Raw genomic sequence first — 25,557 nt, forward strand, 5'->3', positions numbered from 1 at the left:
CCCACAATTAAGTTCAGCAATGCTAGACATCACCCATATAAAGTGAATGGGAAGCATTGACTCTGACTTCCTGTGTGAATGTGCAATTAACGTTAGCTTACTAATATCTGTCTTCTGTGTGTTTGATTTGTTATCACTCTAATTGCAATCCTGAATTTTGTGTTAAATCAATTCAGCCCTGACATCCAAATGCATTGTCATTTTAAATAACCTCAATATTATTAAATGCCTTTAGTTAGTAGCTTATATCGTAGACAAATACCTTTTCAAGCATCTTGACCATAATTTAGCTTCTTTAATTAAAATATGTGCTCTCGAATAACTGTCGATGGGACATTTAATGCCTTTACATGCCTGATTAAATGAGCATTCAGAGAAAACAGTTGGGTTCTGGAAATAAAAACTCAATTTATTTCCTCCATAGGGAAACTGATAATTAGCAAAAACTGATAAACGATTAAAGACAGGCCTGTTGTGAGCTCTGAGGTTGCTAATCGGTTGTATATGCTCATTTCTTCACATTAATTATACTTATTTAAAAAAAAAAAAATTGTTTAATAGCAGAACTTGTGATGGAAAACTCCAGTGTGCAAAATTCCACCAATCAGAGTCGCAGATATCTTTAGCCCCACCCACTCTCATAAAGTAAAGGTGATGATGTAATGTCTCCCTGTGCTCTGTATATACTCATTTGCATAATCTAACATACACAAGTTATATGTTCTATAGATGTATCCAACAACTTTTTAATTTGATAGTTGTCTTTATATCCCTATTATATGCATTTCTCATTCTCAACTATAATTCTCAGTGTGATTTATTGCTCTTTTTTTTTAAAAGCATTTAAGATTTTTTTATTTTTTTATTTTTATTAATCCCACCACACTAGAGATGGCTTTCCATGCTTTTATAACGTCACGGTTTTACTTCTGCAATGCACTTGGCATTTCAAAATCACCAATTCTCACCTTCAGTTGGTCCAAGATGCTGCTGTTAGATTTATTTGTAATAGCAGAAAACTTGACCACATCACCACACTTCTAATGGCCCTCCATTGGCTGCCCATCCAATTCAGAATTGATTTTAATCTGTTTTTACTGGTATTTAAATACCTTAAAAATCTGGCCCAAACCTCTCTGAGGTGTTGCATTTTTACACACCTGTAAGATCTCTTAGATCAAGTGCTCAAAATTTTCTTTTAGTTCTACCGTCCAGACTGAAGCGTAGAGGGGACAGAGCTTTCTCTGTGGCGGGTTCTCGGTTATGGAACAGTTGCCCTTGAAATCAGAATGGCTCCATCACTGAGTGAAGTTTAATTTTAAACTAATTTCGAGAGAAGCATGTGCTCGTGATTGACCCAGCTGGACCACATTATCTAATCATGATCCTCCAATCAAAGGATCCCAACTCACTTTATATATCCTTATTTCCTTTCTACAACTATCTTTGTCTGGATGAAACCCCCCTCCTCCCCTTCTTCCACCTCTATCCAGAATGTGCGGCACGGTGGCCCAGTGACTAGCACTGTTGCCTTACAGCAAGAATACCAATGTCGTTGGGTCCTCGCTGGGCCATCTGGTATTTCTGTGCGGAGTTTGCATGTTCTCCCCGTGTCCGCGTGGGTTCCCTCCGGGTTCCCCGGTTTTCTCCAATTCCAAATATGCTCTATATTATAGATAAATAAGACTAAATCTTTTTTTCTAATGTCTTACTCTTAGCAAGTTTGCCTTGGCCTCAGCAGCGGGGGAGTTTGAGATCGACCTTAGCTCAGTCTCCCCTTGCGCTGCGAAAAGGGGGAGCCCTGGGCTCGAGGATCCCTTGAGCTCAGGGCTCTCTCCCTGGACAGCACCCCAAACAAGCTATGTATAAATCGTGAGCTAAGTGTGAACTCTTGAACTATTTTTAAATCATTCATAAAAACGGACCTATTTTGCATGGCTTTTTATTATTATTTTTTTAATAGTCCTTTCTACTGCCTAATATTTTAATTTATTCAGTCTTGACTTGTGTACAGCACTTTGGTCAGTCTTGTGACTGTTTTTAAATGTATTTTATGAACAAATGAACTTAAATTTGAAGTTCATAAAATATTTGTCTTTTTGTCTGGATTTTAATATGCATGTCTAAAATTTCAACAAGTTTGTAATGTGATTTATGTGATTATCAGTTTTCTTTTTTATTTAAACATTTCTATTTCTGTTTTTTCTTTAAAAGGGACCTATTATGCAAAAATGTTATTTAATATTAATAAGGGGTTTAAGCACAGTTGTGGGGCAACAATCTGTGAATATAACCAGCTTCTAATGGTAGTAATGTATTCATTCTATTTTTTATAATTCTACTTGATTAAAACAGTCTCCTAAATCCCTTTGATTGACATTCTCCCTTTGCACGTGTTATCAGAGGGGGAAAGCCCCGCTCACTAGTGACCATCTGTCCCTTATACGTTAGTCTTGTTTTTGAATCTGCCACTATGCTGACACACAGGCATTTGTAGCTCCACCCTCTTTTGAGAGAAGCACAATCTCATGTAAACAGTCACCGAAAAAGCACAATTTGTCTCAAAGCCTAAAAGGGTCAGTTCAGAAAGTTCCAAAACATTATTTATGGTGTATTTTGAGCTGAAATGCCCTAAAAAAACATTTTTAAAATCCCTATTGGAAAAATGAATGAAAAAAATGCACTCGGTATTCAGTAACATTACAATTCCTATGTATACACAACATGAATATGCCTTATTGATTGCTAGTGTACACAAAATAACTTGCACAGTATGTATCACATGGCTTTGAGCAACATGTTGAAATCATTTATCTCAAAAATAGCTCAAATCAGATGTCTTTCTGCCGCTACACACATTTAGCGGCTCCGTCTGCTTTCCCACTTTTACTGTAATCCACCAGTACTGTAAATGATGGCTAGAATGCAATTGGAAGTCTTGACCTCATCTATCCGTCTCCACAGGCTCTCCGAGACGTCTCAGGCAGGGAAGTACAGTGATTTGGATGGAAACGTGCACATGTCGCGCTCTGTCGGTCTGGCTCGCAGCCAGGAGCCGCTAGGCTCAGAGGACCTCACGGTAACATTCACATACTGTCACTTCTCATTACGCTTTCGGAAACCAGAGCCCTCAGCAGCCATTAGGGCTCCAATCCCCATCTAAAGTGAAGGATTTACCTGGCCTTATTGAAGCACTGACCTGTCCTTGTGTTCAAGTCTTCTTAGTGTTTCTTAGCAGCTAGCCACTGCTAAACATGTATAGCATTCATTGAATCCACCAAAGTCATGTAAAGAGGCTTGATTCGGTGTTGCCACCCCTCATAAGTTTCATGCCACCCTATCAAAAATTGTCTAGATCCACCCCCTGCAACAACCCATATAACTCGCCTTCATGAGATATGTGTGATCATGCATCTTGTGTTGGCAGGGATCGCGCTCGTCTCTGGAAGGCTCGAGGCCAGTTGGACTGGTGGACAAACACATTCTGCTGCTAGTTCATGGTGTAGGAACTGCAGGTAAGAGAGTCTGATGGATGTTTCTCACTTTAGAGTCTAAGGATGATAGAGAAGATGAATGAAGTGTGTTGGGTTTGAAGGGAATCAACGAATCCTTCAAATCACACGCCATACTTTTCTTTAAAGGGTCACGAAACACCAAAACGAATTTTTTGAGCTGTTGACAGTCGTATATGTGTCCCACACTGCTAAAAACACTATTAGGACACCTATATTTCACTAAAAAGTGTAAATTGGTTGTTTTTGCGTTATTTCAAGCAAATTCGCACTTCCTGTTTGAAACGAATTTTAGAAGCTGCGTCACGGACATGAGATAATAGCCTGTATTCCAGCGTCCAGACTGGACGTCTGTGCCAGAGTGAGTCTTATTACGTCTTACAGTGTGCTGCATTAATGCATGAGTAAAGCTTGGTTCAAACCAATCAGCGCGCTCTATTGTGCAACTTCATTAATATTCATTACTGTCACAGTGTTTAGACGACAGAGACGCCACGTTGTATTGGCAAAACAAGCGTGAAGTGTTGCTTTTATAGTTTGCTGCAGTGAAGTTTCGTTTTCGTTTTCTCTCAGTGAGAGCTTAGACTCACGTGTGGATTAACAGTGTACGCGAAGCTCGACAACAATAGCTTACGTGTCTAAGGAGGATTATTGTTTACCTGAGAGCTGTTCTCATCTGCAAATGCTGAGATCCGGATTCGCTTGTAGTCTCCTCTTAATAAAGACGCGGCTCTAGTTGCTGGTGATTGTTCTGTCTCTACAGATTTGGTAAGTGAGCGACCAGTGCTCTTTGTTTATTCAGTTTGTTCGTATCGAACAAACTATTGCACCGAGTGTAAACATGTTAGCACCACAACCAAACTTTAACCTCGTGTAGGATTTTCACCGCATTTAGTGACCGGAATAACACATGCGGCTTTCTGACGCTACCTGCCGTGTGCATCTAAGTTTCCGGGAAATGTTGAGTTTTTTTTCTCTCATTCGCCGTGCGGTATCAAACATTGCATGAAAAATACACACTTAGAGCAGTTCCTCGAATCAAATATCTCGTTTGTCGCGAGGGACATGAATGAATTCCCTGATTGAAAGAGCCAAACTGCAGTTAAAGTCCACCATTTAATAATTTGGCAAATAATTCGACTACAGATGTCCATGTAAACACAGTCACTTTTTTCCTGTGTGTGTGTGTGTGTGTGTGTGTGTGTGTGTGTGTGTGTGTGTGTGTGTGTGTGTGTGTGTGTGTGTGTGTGTGTGTGTGTGTGTGTGTGTGTGTGTGTGTGTGTGTGTGTGTGTGTGTGTGTGTGTGTGTGTGTGTGTGTGTATGTGTATGTGTATGTGTATGTGTATTTTGACTCTGAAACTCGCGCGTGCCCAAATAGACACTCCCACACCATCCCACTTTTATTCCTCTGACACTCCCCCCTAAACAAAGCTGGACACGCCCACTTTTCTAGCTTTTTCCAAAGTAGAGGTGTGAAAACACCCTGCTGAAACGAGGGGGTTTCATGGCCCTTTAAGGAACAATTGGTGCCCGCATTTTCTTGAGGTTTCTTGACCACTAAAACTAAAATACACTGATTTCCTGTAATGTGATTGACTGATTAGATCGTTGTTAACAATGTTTAACAGACATATCTAAATAAGACTGTTGTTTAAATATGTAGTAGCATTGCTTCAACATATACAGTAAATTCATTCATTAATGAGTGTCCAAACTTTTGTATGGGGGTGTATGCGGAGCAAGCAGCAGTTTTAGATTTAGCTGTGGAGCTGCATGTATTTCACAAGGCATTGTTTATTTATTTATCAACACAAAGGATAGTACTGATGTTTTTTTGCAGACTCTATAACAGCACCTGCAGTTCCATTAGCAGCTCACAGGAGGCGCTGTTGATCTGCATCTTTCTGTTATTAGAGTCATGAGTCATTTACTTTCTCTAAATGTGCTACTTCACCTCTAAAGTGTAGCCATAGAAGTCTTTTAAATCCATATTTGTAATTTTGCAGGAGGTTTTTTGCTTTATTAAGCATCTCTAAGGGATTTCAGCATCTGTTTAGGGAGTCTTTATATTTTTTAAATCTACGGACAATATGAACTGTGTGGCTTTCAATCTGTTGGTATTTTGCTTAATACTATCTCATATTTCTAAATGAGGGCTGATGTTCTGTTATCGGCAGGTCCAGAGATCTCGGATGAGCTGATGAAGCTCTTGAGGAAGCGTCTGGATGAAGCCACACTGGACATTATTACAGTCATGCTGGTCAGAAACTGCAAACTGACCCCTGCAGATGTGGAGGTGATTTCTCTGCCTCTGCTTCATTACATGGTGTTTCTGTATTGGAGTTGCTCGTAGCACAATTTAAGGTGATGTAGTTACTAGGGATGTAACAATATTGTAAATACCGTCATACCGCAATAGTAATTTTTTCAATATTACCGTAGGCGCATGACTCAATAAAACTATATTTCTGAGAAAAGTTTGCTCAGGCGAATGAAGCGAACGGGAGGAAGCGGGAACTACAATTCCCATCAGCCCAGGCGTGGCCATCATCCTTTGCGGTCTGTTGTCACTACAGATCCAGTAATGCGGAGATGGAGTGTGTTGCTAGTAGCGGGGAAGAAAAAGAGCTGGAAGTGATCAAACCTAAAGCGGCTTTTAAATCAGATGTGTGGAAGCATTTCAGTTTCTAAAAAGATTCGAAAAAAGAGAAAAGGTGACAGACAAAGATAAAAACAGTATGCAGGCACTGCCAGACTGTGGTGAAATATAGTCGGGGAATACGACTAATAACAGTCATGGGGTCTGCAGAACACAGCACACTTGTTAGATTGATGCAGACATTGACTTGTACCGCAAAGAGACCTCTATCTCACTCATGGCTTGTCCTCTCCAGTGGTGGAAAGACAATGCACAACGTTACCCACTGCTGTCAACCTCTCTATCCCAGAAACCTCAATCCCAAATGAGAGTTTTTTTTTTCTGTTTCAGGGGACATTGTAAATGCCCAGAGATCCCAGCTTTTACCAGATTATAGTTATATGATCCTTTTTCTTTAAAAAACCTATCTCTATCTGAGTGAGTGAGTGATTAAATGTTGAATGTGATGAGTTTTCAACAATACTAAATTAAAACTTTATTTTTTTAATATGGTTTAATAGTTTTTTGTTATTAAAATTGAAAAATTGAAGTTCCTTTTTCGAAAAGTACAGATAGATGGCTGATTTGTATGTCATTGATATGTTCAGTGCTGAGGTAAATAAACACTTTTGGCACTTTTTTCAAGTCTTTTCATTAGGCAAGGCAAGGCAAGGCAAGTTTATTTATATAGCACATTTCATACACAATGGCAATTCAAAGTGCTTTACATAAACAAGGATAAAAGAAACAAGTAAAATAAAAAAACAAAATAAAAACAAATAATAAAAATGCGTAAAAACAAAACAAAACATAAAAACAGGTAAAATGTGTTATAAAAGAATGAAGAAGAAGAGAAAAACATGATAGTGCAATAGTGCATTAGTTTTGTTTTTCCTGTAAATTATTCAATAAATACTGTACCGTGCCATCCATACCGAGGTATTATCGTTACATTCCTAGTAGTTACACATGCTACATGCACTTACTAGAGTAATTACATTTAATTGATTAATTTCCTGATTAACCCTAAACTTAACCCACAATCTAACCCCAACCATATAGTAAGTTCATAGTATAGATAGACAGACAGACAGACAGACAGACAGACGGATAGACAGATAGATAGATAGATAGATAGATAGATAGATAGATAGATAGATAGATAGATAGATAGATAGATAGATAGATAGATAGATAGATAGATAGATAGATAGATAGATAGATAGATGGATGGATGGATGGATGGATGGATGGATGGATGGATGGATGCATGCATATACTCATGTGTGAATGTCAACAAATGTATATTATGTAATGTAGGTTACAAATCTTGAAAACAATACATTGAATATAAACATGTACAAACAATTCCAGACTGACTTATTTCAGCAGTATTAGTTGGAAAAGTTTTTAAAGAGGTAGTCAAAACTGTAGCGTATCTCACTCCATTGCTCCAGCCGGAAGTATGGATACGCAACTATCGCTCTACAGGATGTGCGTTTGACCGTCCGTTAAAATGGCCTATGACCCACTGGAGATCTCTTTTATAATTTTCTTTTTTATCTTTTATTTTTTATCACTTTTGCTTTGGATCAAAGCTTTGTGACATCGTGTTCATCTCAGACCTGAGTTGGCTTAAAGCCCTTTATCGGGGATTTTTTTTCCAAATATCACTGAAATACCAGCCACAAGTTTTTTCTCCATGCACATGGGAAGGTCAGTTTCTGTAGGCGGTCAGCGGGTCTGAGATTAATGCTCTGATAATAGACTGCAGATGTGATTTTTGTTTATTACTCATCTTTTTCTTCATTTTTCTCCTGCTCTCAGTTTATCCAGCCTCCCGGGTCTCCAGCGACGGAGGTGATGGAGTTCTGTCTGCCTCAGTACTGTGGGCCGTGGATCCAGGCGGTGGCTCACTATCTCCGGCAGAACCTGCTCATTTTTCTCCACATCCCCAAATACACTGACAGCAACATCGAGCACCACTTTAAGGTACTGCAAGTCTGATATTATTTGTTATATAGAGATGGTCACATATTTATGTAGCTTATGATATTGACTGGTTTGATTAAAAGTACAGTTATAAGCCCACCCGTAAATATTATTTTCAACACATTTCTAAACATAATAGTTTTAATAACTCATTTCTAATAGCTGATTTATTTTATCTTTGCCATGATGACTGTAAATAATATTTGACTAGATATTTTTCAAGACACTAGTATACAGATTAAAGTGACGTTTGAAGGCTTAATTAGGTTAATTAGGTTAAAGTTATGGTAATTAGGCAAGTCATTGTATAACAGTGGTTTGTTCTGTAGACTATCAAAACAACTATTGCTTAATATTAAAGGGACGAATAATATTGACCTAAAAATGGGTGTAAAAAAATTAAAACTGCTCTTATTCTAGCTGAAATAAAACGAATAAGACTTTCTCCAGAAGAAAAAATATTATAGGAAATACTGTGAAAAATTCCTGAATCTGTTCAACATCATTTGGGGAATTTTTAAAAAAGAAAACAAAATTCACAGGAGGGCAAATACATTAGAATTATGCCTGTCCATTTATTTTTTAGCTGTTTTGATAATAATATCATTTTACCTATGCAATACATTTTATGTCATTAATAATGTTATGTAATAATTATGTAATTTACTATGTAATAATAATAATAACAACATCAACATTTCTAAAACATTTTACAGAAATATTTGTTATAATTTTTTTAAGGAAGCACCAAGTTTGTGCACATTTTGCATGTCCAAAACAAATATTAAATTATTTTTCAAAAACTTATACTTTAATGCAAGCGATTTGAATAACCACACAAATTATGTATTTTTTTTTCTAACAATAATGTTTGTATGCGCATTTAGGAACATTTTATCTTGTAAATATTTACCTAAAGACACTCATTATACATCTTTTTGACTGTCTCCACCTCCTGAATTGTTACTCCAGCTTACACTCCATTATCATAATTTACATTTATTTATTTTAATATTTTTTGTTTTTCAAAGCAATCAGAACAAAACAAAAACACTTTTAAATGACAACAGAAAAGTGAAAAAGACGTACAATACAAGAACCAAGGTCACCAATCCATAATACAGTCTTATTTACATTTAGAAGATTTTGATCAGATCCTGCCATGCAAAGTTTTGCTAAACGTTATATATCAAGGATCGAAAAGCTCCAGATACAATATATATATATATATATATATATATATATATATATATATATATATATATATATATATATATATATACATACACATATACAGTTGAAGTCAAAACTATTCATCCCCTTTTGAATTTTTTATATATTTTTTTATATTTCCCAAATGATGTTTAACAGATTCAAGAAATTTTCACAGTATGTCTGATAATATTTTTTCTTCTGGAGAAAGTCTCATTTGTTTCATTTCGGCTAGAATAAAAGCAGTTATTAATTAAAAAAAAAAAAACTTTTTAGGGACAAAATTATTAGCCCCTTTAATGTAATTATTTTTTAGATTGTCTACAGAACAAACCATCAATATACAATAACTTGCCTAATCACCTACTTAACCTAGTTAAGCCTTTAAATGTCTTTTTAAGCTGTATAGAAGTGTCTTGAAGAATATCTAGTCAAATACAATTTACTGTCATCATGGCAAAGATAAAATAAATCAGTGATAAGAGATGAGTTATTCAAACTATTAAGTTTAGAAATGTGTTGAAGAAATCTGCTCTCCGTTAAACAGAAGTTGGGGAAAAAAATAAAAAGGGGGTCTAATAATTCAGGGGGCTAATAATTCTGACCGCAACTGTATATATACTTCTCAAATTCTTTTTCCTTTTTTAAATATTTCTCAAATGATGTTTAGCAGAGCAAGGACATTTTCACAGTTTGTCTGATAATATTTTTTCTTCTGGAGAAAGTCTTATTTGTTTTATTTCGGCGAGAATAAAAGCTGTTTTTAATTTTTTAAACACCCATTTTAAAGACAAAATTATTTGCCCCTTTAAACTATATATTTTCTCGATTGTCTACAGAACAAACCATAATTATACAGTAACTTGCCTAATTACCCTAACCTGCCTAGTTATCCTGATTAACCTAGTGAAGCCTTTAAATGTCACTTTAAGCTGTATAGAAGTGTCTTAAAGAATATCTAGTCAAATTTTAATTACTCTCAGCATAGCAAAGATAAAATAAATCAGATATTAGAGATGAGTTATTAAAACTATTATGTGCAGAAATGTTACGAAAATCTTCTCACCGTTAAAGAGAAATTTTGGGAAAAATAAACTCTAATAATTCAGGGGCGCTAATAATTCTGACATTAACTGTATATGTAGTTATTCAAAAGAAGTGTATGTAACTCTACCAGTATATCTGGACAATGGCTTGTCAGACCATTATACAATGGATTGCAGAATTCGTTACTTATATATGTGTGTATATAAAAGCTGAAACAAAGTGGTTTGCAATAAGCCGTTTCTACTCTTGTGCCAGTTTGAAGTGAAGCACTACAGATAATGTGTGAGCGCAGCAGGGCTCTGCAAATGTGTTTATACTTTTATGCTCTCTGAGTGCGGTTCAGTTTAACAGGTCACAGAGAGTTCATTTAGAGAGCTCCTATAATGCACTTCTGCACTGGGAGGAAACCTATAGATGCACACTTCTGTATTTCATTTAAATGCCTCCTTTTTGGAAGCCGGTATGTGATCAGAGTTTTAATCGCACAACAATCATGATGGTTTTCTCAAATAATGGCTATAATTACAACTTGTCTGCATTTAATACCTTTTAAAACCTGGCGCAGAGCAAAGAGTTTACTGTTTGAATTGTTAAAAATATAGCCTAACATTAACTATTATTTGTCAGAATCATCCTAATCAGACCAATAACAATGAATAATTGGTTATTATGCTTGATAGCAGTATGATAAAAGTATCTCTAATAAGCTTTTTGCAGATTTATTGTCTGAATACATTAGTATGAGCTAAATCTGAGGTCATGGTTTAAAAAAAGTTGTGGAGTTTGACTACTTGTGGGTGATATGACAGGGAAAAAAGGCTATTTTAGTATTGCATTTTTTATTTTTAATACAGTGGATACAGAAAATAAATGTGTGCGCTACCCAGTTGTAAAAGCAAGAAATAATAACTTGACTTCTAGTTGATCATTTGGAAAAGTGGCAGAAGGTCGATTTTTCCTATGAATCATCTGTACATCACAAATACTGCAGAAAACCTACTGGAACCCACATTGACCCAAGATTTTCATAGAAATCAGTCAAGTTTGGTGAAGGAAAAATCATGGTTTGGGGTTACATTCAGTATGGGGGCATGAGAGAGATCTGCAACATCAACAGCCTGGGGTATTAAGACATTTGTGCTGCCCATTACATTACAAACAGGGCTTAATTTGTGCCGGAATACGCCGGATGTGGCACCTCTGAAATTGATTCGCACCTCATTTTACCGATTCCCCTGCTCAACCGCCCTCCTCCCCCGTCTGTTGTTCACTGTCACTTTCTTCAGCGACTTCCTAACCCTCTTTACTTTTGTCCGTGACAACCCCGTCGCTCCTCACTTTCATCCTCGACAGCCCTCCGCCATTCCAACGCCAAGCCCACCACCCCCTCCCCCCTTCACTTTCGTGCACATTACCTCTACATCCACGGGTAACATGCCGAATTCATTACCCTGATCTGTTCCGGGATCTCACAACACACAAATTGAGCACTGATTACAAACCACAGGAGAGGGCAAATTCCTCAGCAGGACTCAACATTAAAGTTTCTGAAAACAAGAAAGGACAAGATGTTTCAGGATTGGCCAGCCCAGCCACCAGATATGAACATTATTGAGCATGTCTGGGGTAAGATTAGGGAGGCATTGAGGATGAATCCAAATAATCTTGATGAGCTCTGTCAGTCCTGCAGGAACGCTTTCTTTGCCATTCCAGATGACTTTATTAATCAGTGATTTGAGTCATGTCAGAGATGTATGGATGCAGTCCTCCAAGCTCATGATGGAGTCAGAAACAATATTCATTCTGTCTCCACTGCAGCAGCACTTTATCTTCTATACTGGACATTATTTCTGTTCAGTGATGAGACTTTTGTCCAAGCAGAGTTGGACCTTACTGTCCTCATTAAATCATTCAAAATCAAGGCATGATCAGAGTTTATTTTGGTCAAATAAGCATAATCTAGAGGCCTTTACCTTTCATATAAGCCACTTCTGATATCAAATGATCAACTAGAAATCAACTTATTATTTGTTGCTCCTAAAACCTGGATAGGCAACAAGACTTTTATCATGTAATGTACTGGTAATGTAATGTAATGTACTGGTAATCAGGTAATATACTGTACCATACCATATCGAAAAATACCGTTCAGTGGAAACAAACCCTAATGCTGAATTTCTGTACATCGTAACCATATTGGCACCAAACTCTGTTGTTGTCATGTCATGTGACCACACAACATCAGTTTGAGAGCAGCGTAATCATTAATAACACTAGTGATTTGTATTTTATAATTTGTCACCCATGAATCACCTTCAAATGTCTATAATTGCTCAAAAGAATGAAAGCACTCGAAACAGAATAATTGCTATACTTTTAGCTGTAATTATCACTCTTTATGAATGCGTTTTCTTTGTTTCCCGCTCTTGTTCCGTCTCAGCATTATTTCCATTCAAGTAGCGAGCTGCCCGATCATGACATCTACCTGTACAATAAACCTGGAGGACAGGGCACCGGAGGCAAAGGTAAGAAGCCTTTTGTATTCTCTCAAACCAGCAAGAAAACATCCAGCTCATCTCTTGTTTTTCTCAGCTTTGATTTGGATCTCAGCGTGACTTCCTAAATCTCACTCCTGAGGTGCTGAATTACACACAGTTTGCTTGTTTATCCTGCTGTAATTATGATGTGAGGATTTCTTTCTCACTGAAATGGCTGACCGGTCAGTGATTTAGCATTTTGCTATGAAATGAGAAATCATGTTCACCTTGATATTTTGACGTAAGCTTGTTCATTTAAATGGTGTTTGTGGCATTAAAACACAGGTGTCAAACTCGGTTCCGAAAGGGCCGCAGCTCTGTACAGTTTAGTTCCAACCCTAATTAAACACACCTGATCAAACTAATTGAGTCCTTCAGGCTTGTTTGAAACCTACAGGTAAGTGTGTTGGAGCAGGGTTGGAACTAAACTGTGCAGGGCTTCGGCCCTCCAGGAATTGAGTTTGACACCCCTGCATTAAAACATCTTGCAAGTTTGAGTAAAAATGGTCATATACAGCAGCGAAAATAAGTATTGAACACGTCACCATTTAACTCAGAAAACATATTTCTAAAGGTGCCGTTGACTTGAAATTTCCCCTGATGTTGGTAACAACCAAAGAAATCCATATATGCAGACAAAACAAATCTAATTAGTTTACAAATGAAGTTCTGTGTTATAAAATTAAATGACCCAGCGAAAAAGTACTGAACACATGAAGAAAGGAAGGTGTAGAAAGGCAGTGAAAGCCCAGACAGCAGCTAAAATCTCTCAATAGTTCTTTAGCAAACCTCTGCCCTTCCTCAGTGTAAATGAACATCAGCTGCTTCAGTCCAACATCTACATTAGCAGGAGGATGAAGATGAAACCAGGATGGACATTTCAGCAAGACAGTGATCCAAAACACAACCAAAGAAACTCCCAAATGCTTTCAGAGAAAGAAAATCAAGCTTTTGAATGGCCCAGCCTTTCTCCAATCCAATATAAAATACAAATTAAAGATCAGATATTATAGACGAGACCCACAGAACCATCAAGAGTTTTAAACTCTGTTGAAGTCTGTGAAAGACTCGCACCTGAGCAGTGCATGTGACTTCATTCTCCATATGAGAGGCGTCTTTAAGCTGCCGTCACCAAAAACTTCTTCTTATATAAAGTATTAAATACGTTTCAGTAGTTCAGCACTTTCTCCTTCTGTCATTTGATTGTTATTACACACATTAATTGTTAAGATGTTTTTGTTTTGTTTTATTTTTATGTTTGTACTGTTTGGGTTTTACCAAAATCTGCTTCAATTCCATGTCAACGTCTTCTTTATAAATATTATTCCCAGGAAAAAACATGACAACGTGTTCAATACTTATTTTCCTCGCTGTATGTGTGAAAGTAAATTCTTCAAGGAACTAAGCTCACATTCATAAAGCTTTATGTAAAAACCTTCCAAATATGATCAGAAATATACGAGTTATTTATTAATAGGACACATTGCTGAGGTGTATGCAATTCCAAATTATTTTAAAATTAACAAATGTTTTTAGTTGTTATGGTTTTGAAAATCACAGTTATTCTATTCCAACTAATGTTGTTTTCATAACTCTTCCGAATTTAAAACATTCATAAAAAAGATATGTCGGACACGTCACACATTTTGGTTTTGACCAATTGTTCACGTATGCTCAAAAATGAACATTTTAATCTTCAATTTAGCAAAAATATCATCAGCAGTTTATGCAATAAAATTAAAAGAACACATTTTGCTCAAACAGAGCTATAAATGATAAAACTGAGGATTTTCAAGTGGTCTATAATCATATTATAATAAATATAATGTATGATAATAAACATAATATAATGAATTTCACACACAAATGAAGCGAGTAAACTGAAACTGGTTAAGCATCTAATTATGCACAAATATTGCACTTTACTTGCGTGAGGTGCATCCAGTGTGAACGCCCCATAATAGTGTGACAAGACATGACCCAGTAACAGATTGTCAAAAAAAGCGCACAGCACCCTCTAGTGGATTTGTGAAAAACAAAAAAACTGCAAGCAGATGTAGTCTAGAGCAGTGGTTCTCAAAGTGGGGGTCGGGACCCCCCGAGGGGTTGCGGGGCAATGAAGGGGGGTCGCCTGGTGATTTCCAAAAATCGATTTATTTTTATTAAACCATAAGAATTAACATATTTTATCCATAACTATACTGAAAATAAAAATAGTCGTTTATAGTTACTATATACTCTAAGACAGTGGGCCTCCCTTTTGACACAACTTATCCATTGGCGCCCCCCTCCTCCCAAACACACACACACACACACACACACATACACACACACACACACACACACACACATATATATATATATATATATATATATATATATATATATATATATATATATATATATATATATATATATATACAGTATATATATAAGACACAGACAGATGTCAGACTGTTAACTCACTTTTATCATCATTTGCATGAAAGTGCAATTATTTACAGAGTAATAACAAGTATTTTAATATAACGTTTTTAAAACTAAGATGATGGTTCAATATGAATAGGACAGATCCAAGAACTGTTCATCCCAGTCAAAACAGTCGAAGTTTAGCAGGTCTCATGCTGTCATTAGCCAAAATATCTTGACAAACCACACATAAAGGTCGTGGTTCATCAGCTGGTCCTGTCCACGTAAATCCTAAACTCAAATACTGATCATCATATCGTCGTCTTTTGGGTTTAAGCCCTGAACTTGAAGGCTTTGAATCGGGGGGTCTCAGAAACCGACACGGCACGTGCACACATAGGGCTTAACCTGTGCAGTGCACATGCCCTTTTTAGTCCTGGATAGAAAGTGCCCTTCCAAAATGATCAAAAGCGCCCCCGGGACGCGGCACACCCTCGTTCCCGCCCTTCAGTAGGCGTGCGAACAGAACAGAACAGAACAGAACACAGCTGAACAGAACGAGCGCGACAGAGGCGCGCCTCACACTTTGAAAACCCCTGCTATATACTATATAGTTACTATAGTAGCTTATAGTTACTAGTTCTATTGGATTGCGACCCCTGGGGTAATTACATTATATTAAAGGCAGCAATAGCGTCAGATGCATTTGGATCTTATAACATCAGGTTATACTTTCTGGCACATTTGAAGCACTGACACAAATTTAATTGGTGTGTCTGCGTCATTGCATGCAAGGATTCTGTATTTATAACCACCTCAGAGGATATTGGGGGTTGCGACTCACTGGCATTGTTATTTTGGGGGTCGCGGGGTGAAAAGTTTGGGAACCCCTGGCCTAGAGCAGTGTATCCCAACCCTGTTCCTGGAGGCACACCAACAGTACATATTTTGGATGTCTCCCTTATCAGACCTATTCATTTCAGGTTTTGGGAGTCTCTTCTTTGGTGGCTCAGTGGTTAGTCGTATCAAAGCAAAAAGGTCACTGGTTCAAGTCCCGGCTGGGTCAGTTGGCTTTTCTGTGTGGAGTTTGCATGTTCTCCACTTGTTGTTGTGGGTTTCCTCCGGGTGCTCCAGTTTCCCCCACAGTCCAAACACATGCGCTATAGGGGAATTGAGTAAACAAAAATTGGCCATAGTGTATAAATGTGTGTGTGTGTGTGAGTGTGTGGGTGTTTCCCAGTACTGGGTTGCAGCTGACAGGGCTTACGCTTTTTAAAACATATGCTGGGATAGTTGGTGGTTCATTCCACTGTGGCGACCTCTGATAAATCATAGACTAACTGGTGGAAAATGAGTGAATGAGTCTCTTCTAATGTTCGGATAAGTTGACTCAGGCGTGTTTGATTAGGAAGAGGTTAAACGTGTACTGTTGGTGTGCCCTTAGGAACAGGATTGGGAAGCGCTGGCCTAGAGTACATATTTCATAGTTCGTAAAAATGTAGCACTGCGCACACATCTCCAATGAGCCTGTGTTGTGTATATCTGCCGCCTCTCTTCCCTCTTGTGGCGTGTATCTGAATGAAAACCCAACATCAAATACAGGGCTGCAGAGGAAAATGCAAGTGGAAAACTACCATACAGTTTAATCAGCCTTTTGCATGTGAATTCTGAAATCAGCACCCAGCCCGATGGAGATTTTTTGAGATGGGAGTTGTAGCACTGCATGAGGAGTTGATAAATATGAAGTGTACAGTGTGAGTGCTGGAGCCGCAGAAGCTCCAGGTCTGTCTCATTACCGTGAAGGGTCTTTAACAAGCCTCTTAGGGTCCTAATGTGACTTGATCCTAAACTGCAGAGAGATAATTGTCAGGTGGAGACAGAGCAAGTGGTATCCGCTCCGGCCTGAAGCCACGGGGTTCCTCTAATGAACTGACAGACCACCCGAAATGCTGCCAGAGCGGCTCCTCAACTTCTCCTAATGCTCCTGCTATTAAAAGCAGCATCACTTCATCAGCATGTAAATAAAGGGCTCTGTGGCTCCTGCTTGTGGGTTCATTGATGCAGGATGACAGTAATATCAGGTCCTGTGAGGTCGGAGCAGATCCTCCAGGGTTTTGAAAGGCAGCCAGATTGGCAGGACGTCAGCAGATGGTCAATATTATCAGTCTGAACTTCCCACAAGCCCTCACGTGTCCTGCTGTGACTCTACACAGGACATTAATCACTGCTTATTTAGTGTTCTATACGGGATATGGGTATTCAGGGTTCTGAACTATCTATCTATCTATCCATCTATCCATCCATCCATCCATCCATCCATCCATCCATCCATCCATCCATCCATCCATCCATCCATCCATCCATCCATCCATCCATCCATCTATCTATCTATCTATCTATCTATCTATCTATCTATCTATCTATCTATCTATCTATCTATCTATCTATCTATCTATCTATCTATCCATCTATCCATCTATCTATCCATCTATCCATCTATCCATCTATCCATCTATCCATCTATCCATCCATCCATCCATCCATCCATCCATCCATCCATCCATCCATCCATCCATCCGTCCATCCATCCATCTATCCATCTATCTATCTATCTGTCTATCTGTCTGTCTGTCTGTCTGTCCGTCTGTCCGTCTGTCCGTCTGTCTGTCCGTCCGTCCGTCCGTCCGTCCGTCTATCATTCTATAATTCTATCTGTCGATCTATACATCTATCGTTCTGTTTATATGTCTATCGTTTGATCTTTTTATCCATCTGTCTATCCATCTGTCCATCCGTCCGTCCATCCATCCATCCATCCATCCATCCTTCTATCTATCCATCATTCTTTTGATCCCTCTATCTGTCCATTTATCTATAATTCTATCAGTTTTCTCACTGTTCCCAGTACTTTTATTTTATTTTAAATATTTTAAATAATACTCATTATAATAGATCAAGTGTCCTGCTTATTTATTTTCGGAGCCTAATAAAAAGTTACTGCAAATAACAGAAAACAGCCACTAAAATATAATATATATTATAATATAAATGATCATTTGGTATAACAGTAGTTTATTCATCAAAAGCAATTTTGTAGTAGTTGTTTAATTTCAGAATAAAAGACTGTATTTAAGGATCACACCGCAACTTCAAAATACTCCATTTTGTGTGTGTGCATTTGTCATTTATTATTTGTGTCCTGTGGGTGTCTGCTGTGCCTCAGGTACAATGTCGGACCTTGTTCAGAATCTTTTCCCAACCTCTCAGTTTCAAGGTATAAAAGGCCCTCCGCACTTCACTGCTATGCTGCAGCGCCCCCATGCACTGGCTGTGTGTGCTAATGCATGGTCATGTGTCAGCTTAAAATGATTGTGCACCATAAAATAATTTTTTTTTTTGTTTTTTTGTTTTAGAGAACTTACTGCATTGGGTTTGTTTCAGTACAGATTGTGTGTTTAATTAATAAATTATTGCATTTATATTATTATAATAGTTTTGGATGCATTATTTATTCATATATGTATTCAGCAAGAATGCATTGCATTCAATCAGAGGCAGCAGTAAAGACTTTTTAAATAAAAGACATTTTTAATAAATGTAATTCAGCTTTCATTCATAGACATAAGTTGCAAAATAGAAAATATATATTTATTTAATCCCCCCCCCCAAAAAAAAATAAATAAAAACAGCACTAGTGAACATTGTAGACTTTCATTAAAATATTTAAAATATATTTAAATCCTCCCCAATCAATACAGCTATAGTAAACACAATAGATTTCTGTTAAAAAATATTTTAATACATTTTTATTTAAATATAACTGTTTATTTTAGTTCATTTTAATTAATTGTATTACATTTGTATTTATTTTATATCTTTATTTATTTTTATTATTAAATTAATTAATTAAATTTATTCTTAATTTCTTTTTTTTTATTTTAATACTCCCACACGTCAAGAAAATAATCAAAAGTAAATGATCACTGTGGATCAAGATATTGCATCTTTTTTAGTAGCATTTGAAGAACCCAACAGACTGTAGTGACAGAGCAAAGAGCTTGTAAGTTCGTTTATGTAAATTAAACCTGTAATAAAATGAGAGCTGCTCAACTTCCAGGAAAGTCCAGATACTCTGCTTTTCCTAGAAGCCCCTTACACAGAGCAACCGTCACACAGAGTTCACCTGCTGACTCCATCACACAAGCGTTCATTTTAATTACACTGACATTATTGAGGCTGGTATTTTCATTCATGTGAAAGAGTTCTTGTAGAGATAAGCTGATCCTGAATAGATTCTGAATCAGTTTTTTATTTTTTTAAGTAATGTTTTTTTTTTTTTTTCGTTTTTTTCACGTATCAAAAGTTATAGTTGAATGGTTTTATTTTTACCCAGATAAACCTAGCTAACTAAAATCACCAAAGCTTAAAGGATTAGTACAAATCTGATATTAATAAATCCCCTGAAACATCATCTTCAAAACAAAAATTAAGATATTTTCGATTAAATTCAAGAGCTCTCCATAAACAAAAGGGTCCAGAGACATTCAAAGCGTAATAATTCATTTGATAAGTGAAAAAAGATATGGATTCAAAACATTACTAGTGACGTAAGTGGTTTAATTGCAATCATGTGAAGCTCCAAGAACAATTTTGAGCTAAAAAAAACCCCCAAAAAACTTTCACCTGAAGCAGGGATGTCCAAACTCGGTCCTGGAGGGCCGGTGTCCTGGAGAGTTTATATCTAACTTGCTTCAACACACCTGTCAGCAAGTTTCTAGTAACTCTAGTAAGAGCTTTATTAGCTGGTTCAGTTGTGTTTGATTAGGGTTGGAGGTAAACGTTCCTGGACACCGGCCCTCCAGGACCGAGTTTGGACACCTCTGACCCATAGTCTTCTCCATCAGATCAGGGTTAATTGTAATTTAATTTAGTTGTTATCGACTTGCTGAGGTCATAATATAATCTATAATATAATCTATATAATCCTTAAACACTCAACTTTTTTAAAACAAAGGGCTGCACGGTGGCGCAGTGGGTAGCACGTTCACCTCACAGCAAGAAGGTCGCTGGTTTGAGCCTCGGCTGGGTCAGTTGGTGTTTCTGTGTGGAGTTTGCATGTTCTCCCCGTGTTGGCGTATGTTTCCTCCAGGTGCTCCGGTTTTCCCTCTCAAGTCTAAAGAGATGTGGAACAGATGAATTAGGTAGGCTAAATTGTCCATAGTGTATGTGTGTGAACGAATGTGTATGGATGTTTTCCAGTGAAGGGTTGCAGCTGGAAGGGCATCCGCGGCGTAAAACATATGCTGGATACGTTGGTGGTTCATTCCACTGTGGCGACCCCTGATTAATAAAAGGACTAAGCTGAAATGAAAATGAATGAATGAAATAAAACTCAACGGCCTCCACTTTCAATTCAATAGAGCACCTTTGGGATGTGGCGGAACGGTAGATTGGCATTGTAGGGTCCAGCCAGTTGGTCCAATGACGGTATCCACTGGTGGATGAAGGTTCACTGCATGTTCTGTCTTTCCAGTGCACAATGTTGATTTATATTAAACTTAACTCATATCTGACTCCAATTTTAGTATGAGATGGTTTAGAATATTAATATATTTATCCTCGTTTTATCTGACTCCAATTATAAAACATTGAGAAGATTATTTAGTTTCCTTTCACATTATTTTAGATTATGATTGAATATTCTTTTGATTTGTTATTATACCTTATTCTCATTTACTCAGATTCCGATAGCATCTCGAGTCTTGCACCGGCCGGGTATACAATCTCTTAATACAAGCTTGTCAGTCTTGGTCATTAAACTGAGGCAATTAACCACTCTCCTAAAAAGGCAGAACCCTACTTACTCAATTTAGGAGATTTTTATGTGGTCCCCATAGATCTGTTATCTACTAATTCAAGACATTTTAATGTCTTGTATTTTAATAATAATCGCACAGGATTATACGTTTGTAGATGAAGGCCTAAATATCCACATTTAAATTAGTTTCAACAATATTTTGTTGTTCTAAATAGTTGCCCTTTTACAGTCCAAGTATACTTGAATTAATGCCAATTTATTAGTCGGATCTCTAACAACATTGTATAGCGTGCCACGCTGCTCCGTCTAACATGTTTTAGTCCGTTACTAACCTGTACAGTGGCTTGTAGTGCTATGGACAACAACATTTATCAGTGATAATAACACGAGGTTTGAATAATTCAAAACATTATTTATTAGTCAGGTAAATGTATTATGCCAAATTCAATCAGTCAATTCATAAACGATCAATACAAAACATCAAATTATCAAAGACAAATCCAAGATGAAAAAAAAAGCATTCCTGACTTCAAAAATATACATAACATGGAGCAAGCCGTGTTATGGGCTGATCTGGTTAGGCAGAATCGCCCTGAGTCTTTCTCAGACCTTGCCTTAAATAATCCAAGAATTCCCTCAAGGAAGGGGGTGTGAATAACAAAAGGCATTCACACTTAGGGAAAAGTCACACCCTTCACAGTGGTTCAAAAGATGCCTGAAGTTATATATTTATTGTTTTGATTATGTCTATTTCTGAGAGAATGAGACCATTGTACCAATCGCACTGAGACATTTCAAATGATATCAAACATGATAGTTAAAGTCAGTTTGGTTAATCTAGAACATTCAAACATTGAAATGACCATATGTGAGATGGGGTGGATGAAGCCGAGTTTCAGCAGACTCAGATGCAAATGCAGCAGGAACTAGTTTTTCCCGCATTCCCACCTGCTGGGTTGTTAAGTCACCAGTCTCTGTTTTCAGCTCATGTTTTGAATTGTCAAAGATATCAAAATATTTGCAATATTTCAACTCTTACAGCATCATGGATGTGCAGCCGACAGATCTGCAGCAACTGCGTAATGCTATCATGTCAATATGGAGCAAAATCTCTAAGGAATATTTAGAGCACCTTATTGAATCTATGCCATGAAGGATTAGGGCAGTTCTGAAGGCAAAAGGAGGTCCAACCTGGTACTAGGAAGGTGTACCTAATAAAGTGGCCAGTGATTGTATTAAGAAAATGTTGGAAATGTGTTGAACAGATCTTCTCTCCGTTAAACAGATATTGGGGAAATATATAGAAAAGACCTAATAGTGCTGACTTCAGTTGTACTTGTGAATGAATACATTTGATACACACACACACACACACACACACACACTGTCATACACGCGTCCACTAATGCAGAATGTGCATGCTTTAATGTGTGTGCAGTGATTTTACTGATTTATCTCAGGTGATTGTGTTCTGCGTCTGATATCTAGCACACACACACGTACACACACACTCATCGATCATACCTCAAACCGCTAACGGCGTACGCTAATACAAATCCCCGCTCGCGCTCCACTGTTTGCTGCTAATGCCTTTTAATGCGAGCGGCGCTCTGTTTGCGAGGCTTCTTTATAGCCGCAGCCACTGGAGCGAAGGCGCCATCGATCTCTGAGAATCTAATGATGGAAATCTCTCTCTTTTTCTGCGCTTATCAGAGCCGCAGCTTCCCAAGGCCTCCTGGCTTCACGCTGTAAACAGCATAACCCAGTCAATACAACAGCAGAAAAACCCATTTAAAGGATTTATGAGAGTTTGCACTCATGTAGAGGCATTGTTTTCTGAAATATACACGTGTTTGTGTGATTTAAGAGGACATATGGGTGTTTTACGGCCTTGTTGGAGTTTAAGCAAATGAAATCTGTTTAAAAAAACTTTATACAGTTTTTAAATCACTGTTCAAGGCAATTTTAACAATTGAATAAATATGAAGATTTGTTAATTTTAAATTCAGTAATTCAGTATTTTCTTTCTATTTTACTTTAGCCATTTGATTGCTTCAACACAAGGCAGTTTCATATTTTAATGTAGTAATTTAATTAAAATTATTTAACTTTTCTATTTAACAATGACAGCAACATTTGGCTTTTTTAGTTTGAGTATTTTATAATGCTTTTGGCATTTATTTTAATGCTCTTTTTTATTTTAGTTTATTCATTTAAATGCCTCAACACAAGCAGCGTTTCATATTTTTTCTTCATAATAGTTTCATTTTTAAAAATTATTCAGCTTTTTCATGTAACAATAACAGCGTCAATGCTGCCTTTTTAGTTTGAGTAATTTTGTTATTCTGTTTTAATGGTTTTATTTTAGTTTAGCCATTTGAATGCTTCAAAAAGGCATTTTTTCATTTACAAATGTATTTATTTATTTTTTAATTATTAAACTTTTATTTAACACAGAAAACAACATCAACTCTGCCTTTTTAGTTTGAGTAACTTTATAATGCTTTTATTTTGCCATTTTAATGGTTGTACTCTATTATAGTTTAGCAATTTATATTTTTTAACAGCGCAGCATTTCATATTTTAATGTAATCATTTTTACATTTTTAAAAAACTACAACATCAACACTGCCTTGTTTAGTTTTAGTAATTTTGTAATTATTTTTAATGGTTTTATTTTAGTTTAGTTTTGCCATTTTTTTCATTTATTATTATAATTTTTTTTCATTTTAAAAATTATTTACATTCTTAAAAAAAAAGACAACAGCATCAACACTGCCTTGTTTAGTTTAGGTAATTTTATAATTATTTTTAATGTTTTTTTTTCTATTTTAGTTTAGCCTTTTTATTTATTTATTCACTTTTGAAAATGATTTAACTTTTTTTTTTTTTTTTAATACGATAACATCAACACTGCCATATTTTTTCTGTGGTAGAAATTTACATTTTTTTGCTTTACTTTTTCTAAAATTACTTGACAGTTTTTAATTAAATTTGTTTTAAAACAATAAATATTTAAATGGGTCATTTAGCTTTTTCTTAACAAAAGTAATTGTGTTTTTCTGTTGAATTTTCTATATAATTGTCCATGTAAAGGAAAATCAGGTCTGTTTAAACAAGTTTCATTTGAAAACAAAGTATAATAAATGAAGACGAGTTAAAAGGGTTGAATACAGATGTAATGTGACCTTCATACAGCTAAAAAGAAACAAAAGATGTAACTTTTAATAAAGCCGAGCCCCTGAGCCCAGAAGTGTCTATTTGATGAGACGTGCACATATAAGCATGCGTCTCTACTGTATTCCCCCATTTGTCTTTCCGCTCTAGCTGACTTTATTGCTTTCATTTGAGTTTGCATCATTTTTTGCATTGTTCCTGCTGTTCTCTGTCAAGCTCATTTAGATCTGGCCTCCATCACTTTCTCTCCTAACTGTATTTCTGCTCTGATCTCCTCAGGTATCGTCTGCATCGTGCTGTCGTTCGTGGATGATAAAGGCTGTGCGCTGTTGCTTACTGCTCAGGACGCCAGTGTTTCGGCTGTAAGAGGAGATGCCACCGCCATTTCCATCCAGCCGGACCAGTTTGAGACCTTGACAACCGTTGTCAAGGTGGACTCTCGCAACCAGAGCTCAGGTCAGAAGGATTCTGAAAACAAAATGGCTTTTAACACTCAAATCTATTTAGTCCTGGTCTTTTAACACTGGGTTAGTCTGAGGTCAAGTTCAATCCTTATCTTTTGATACTTGGTCATTGTAAACCATTAGAAACATAATCCTGGACAGTTAACCCTTGGTTATTGTAGACTCTGGCTAAACAGAGTCCTGGCTAATTTACCCCGGTCATTCTAGACTTAACTCCAGGTAATTCTTGACTTTAGGTAAACGAAGTCCTGGTCATTTAAGCCTGGGTTATTTTGGACTCTGGATTAACAGAGTCCTGGTTTATTAACCCAGGGTCATTCTATAGTCTGTGTAAACGATGTCCTGACGGCTTAACCCTGGGTTACTCCTAGATTCTTTGTAAATGGAGTCCTGATCGGTTAATCCTGGGTTATTCTAGACTCAGTGTAAATAGAGTCATGATCACTTATCCCTGGGCCATTCTAAACTCTGTGTAACCAGAGTCTTGAATGATTAACCCTGGTTTATTTTATAATCTGTGTAAATGGAGCTCTGGCTGTTTAACACTTGGTTATTTTTCTCTCCGGGTAAATGAAGTTCTGGTTGTTGTCTGGTTGTTTGTTTGGTCAATCTAGACTCTGATCTCTTAACCCTGGGTCATTCCTAGACTCTTTGTTAATTGAGTCCTGATCACTTAACCCTGGGTCATTCCTAGATTCTTTGTAAATGGACTACTGATTGGTTAACCTGAGGTCATTAGAAGTCCTGATC

The 25,557-nt window shown here is 36.9% G+C and overlaps 1 protein-coding gene across 25 annotated transcripts in view; it reads left to right on the forward strand.

Moving 5' to 3' along the window:
• Nucleotides 1–25,557, forward strand: part of szt2 (SZT2 subunit of KICSTOR complex) — a 174,630-nt gene that overhangs the window by 79,663 nt on the left and 69,410 nt on the right. For all 25 annotated transcript variants that reach the window (XR_015492872.1, XR_015492873.1, XR_015492874.1 and 22 more), the window contains 6 exon segments: nt 2,965–3,079; nt 3,428–3,515; nt 5,691–5,809; nt 7,979–8,143; nt 12,843–12,927; nt 24,623–24,799. Coding sequence is in view for 22 of the 25 variants with exons in the window: in XM_087256034.1 (XP_087112160.1) it covers nt 2,965–3,079; nt 3,428–3,515; nt 5,691–5,809; nt 7,979–8,143; nt 12,843–12,927; nt 24,623–24,799 (749 nt within the window). In the remaining 3 variants the exon portion in view is untranslated.

This window comes from Danio rerio, chromosome 6 (assembly GCF_052040795.2).
Source record: "Danio rerio strain M-AB ecotype USA chromosome 6, GRCz13ab, whole genome shotgun sequence".
Taxonomy (NCBI): Eukaryota; Metazoa; Chordata; class Actinopteri; order Cypriniformes; family Danionidae; genus Danio; species Danio rerio.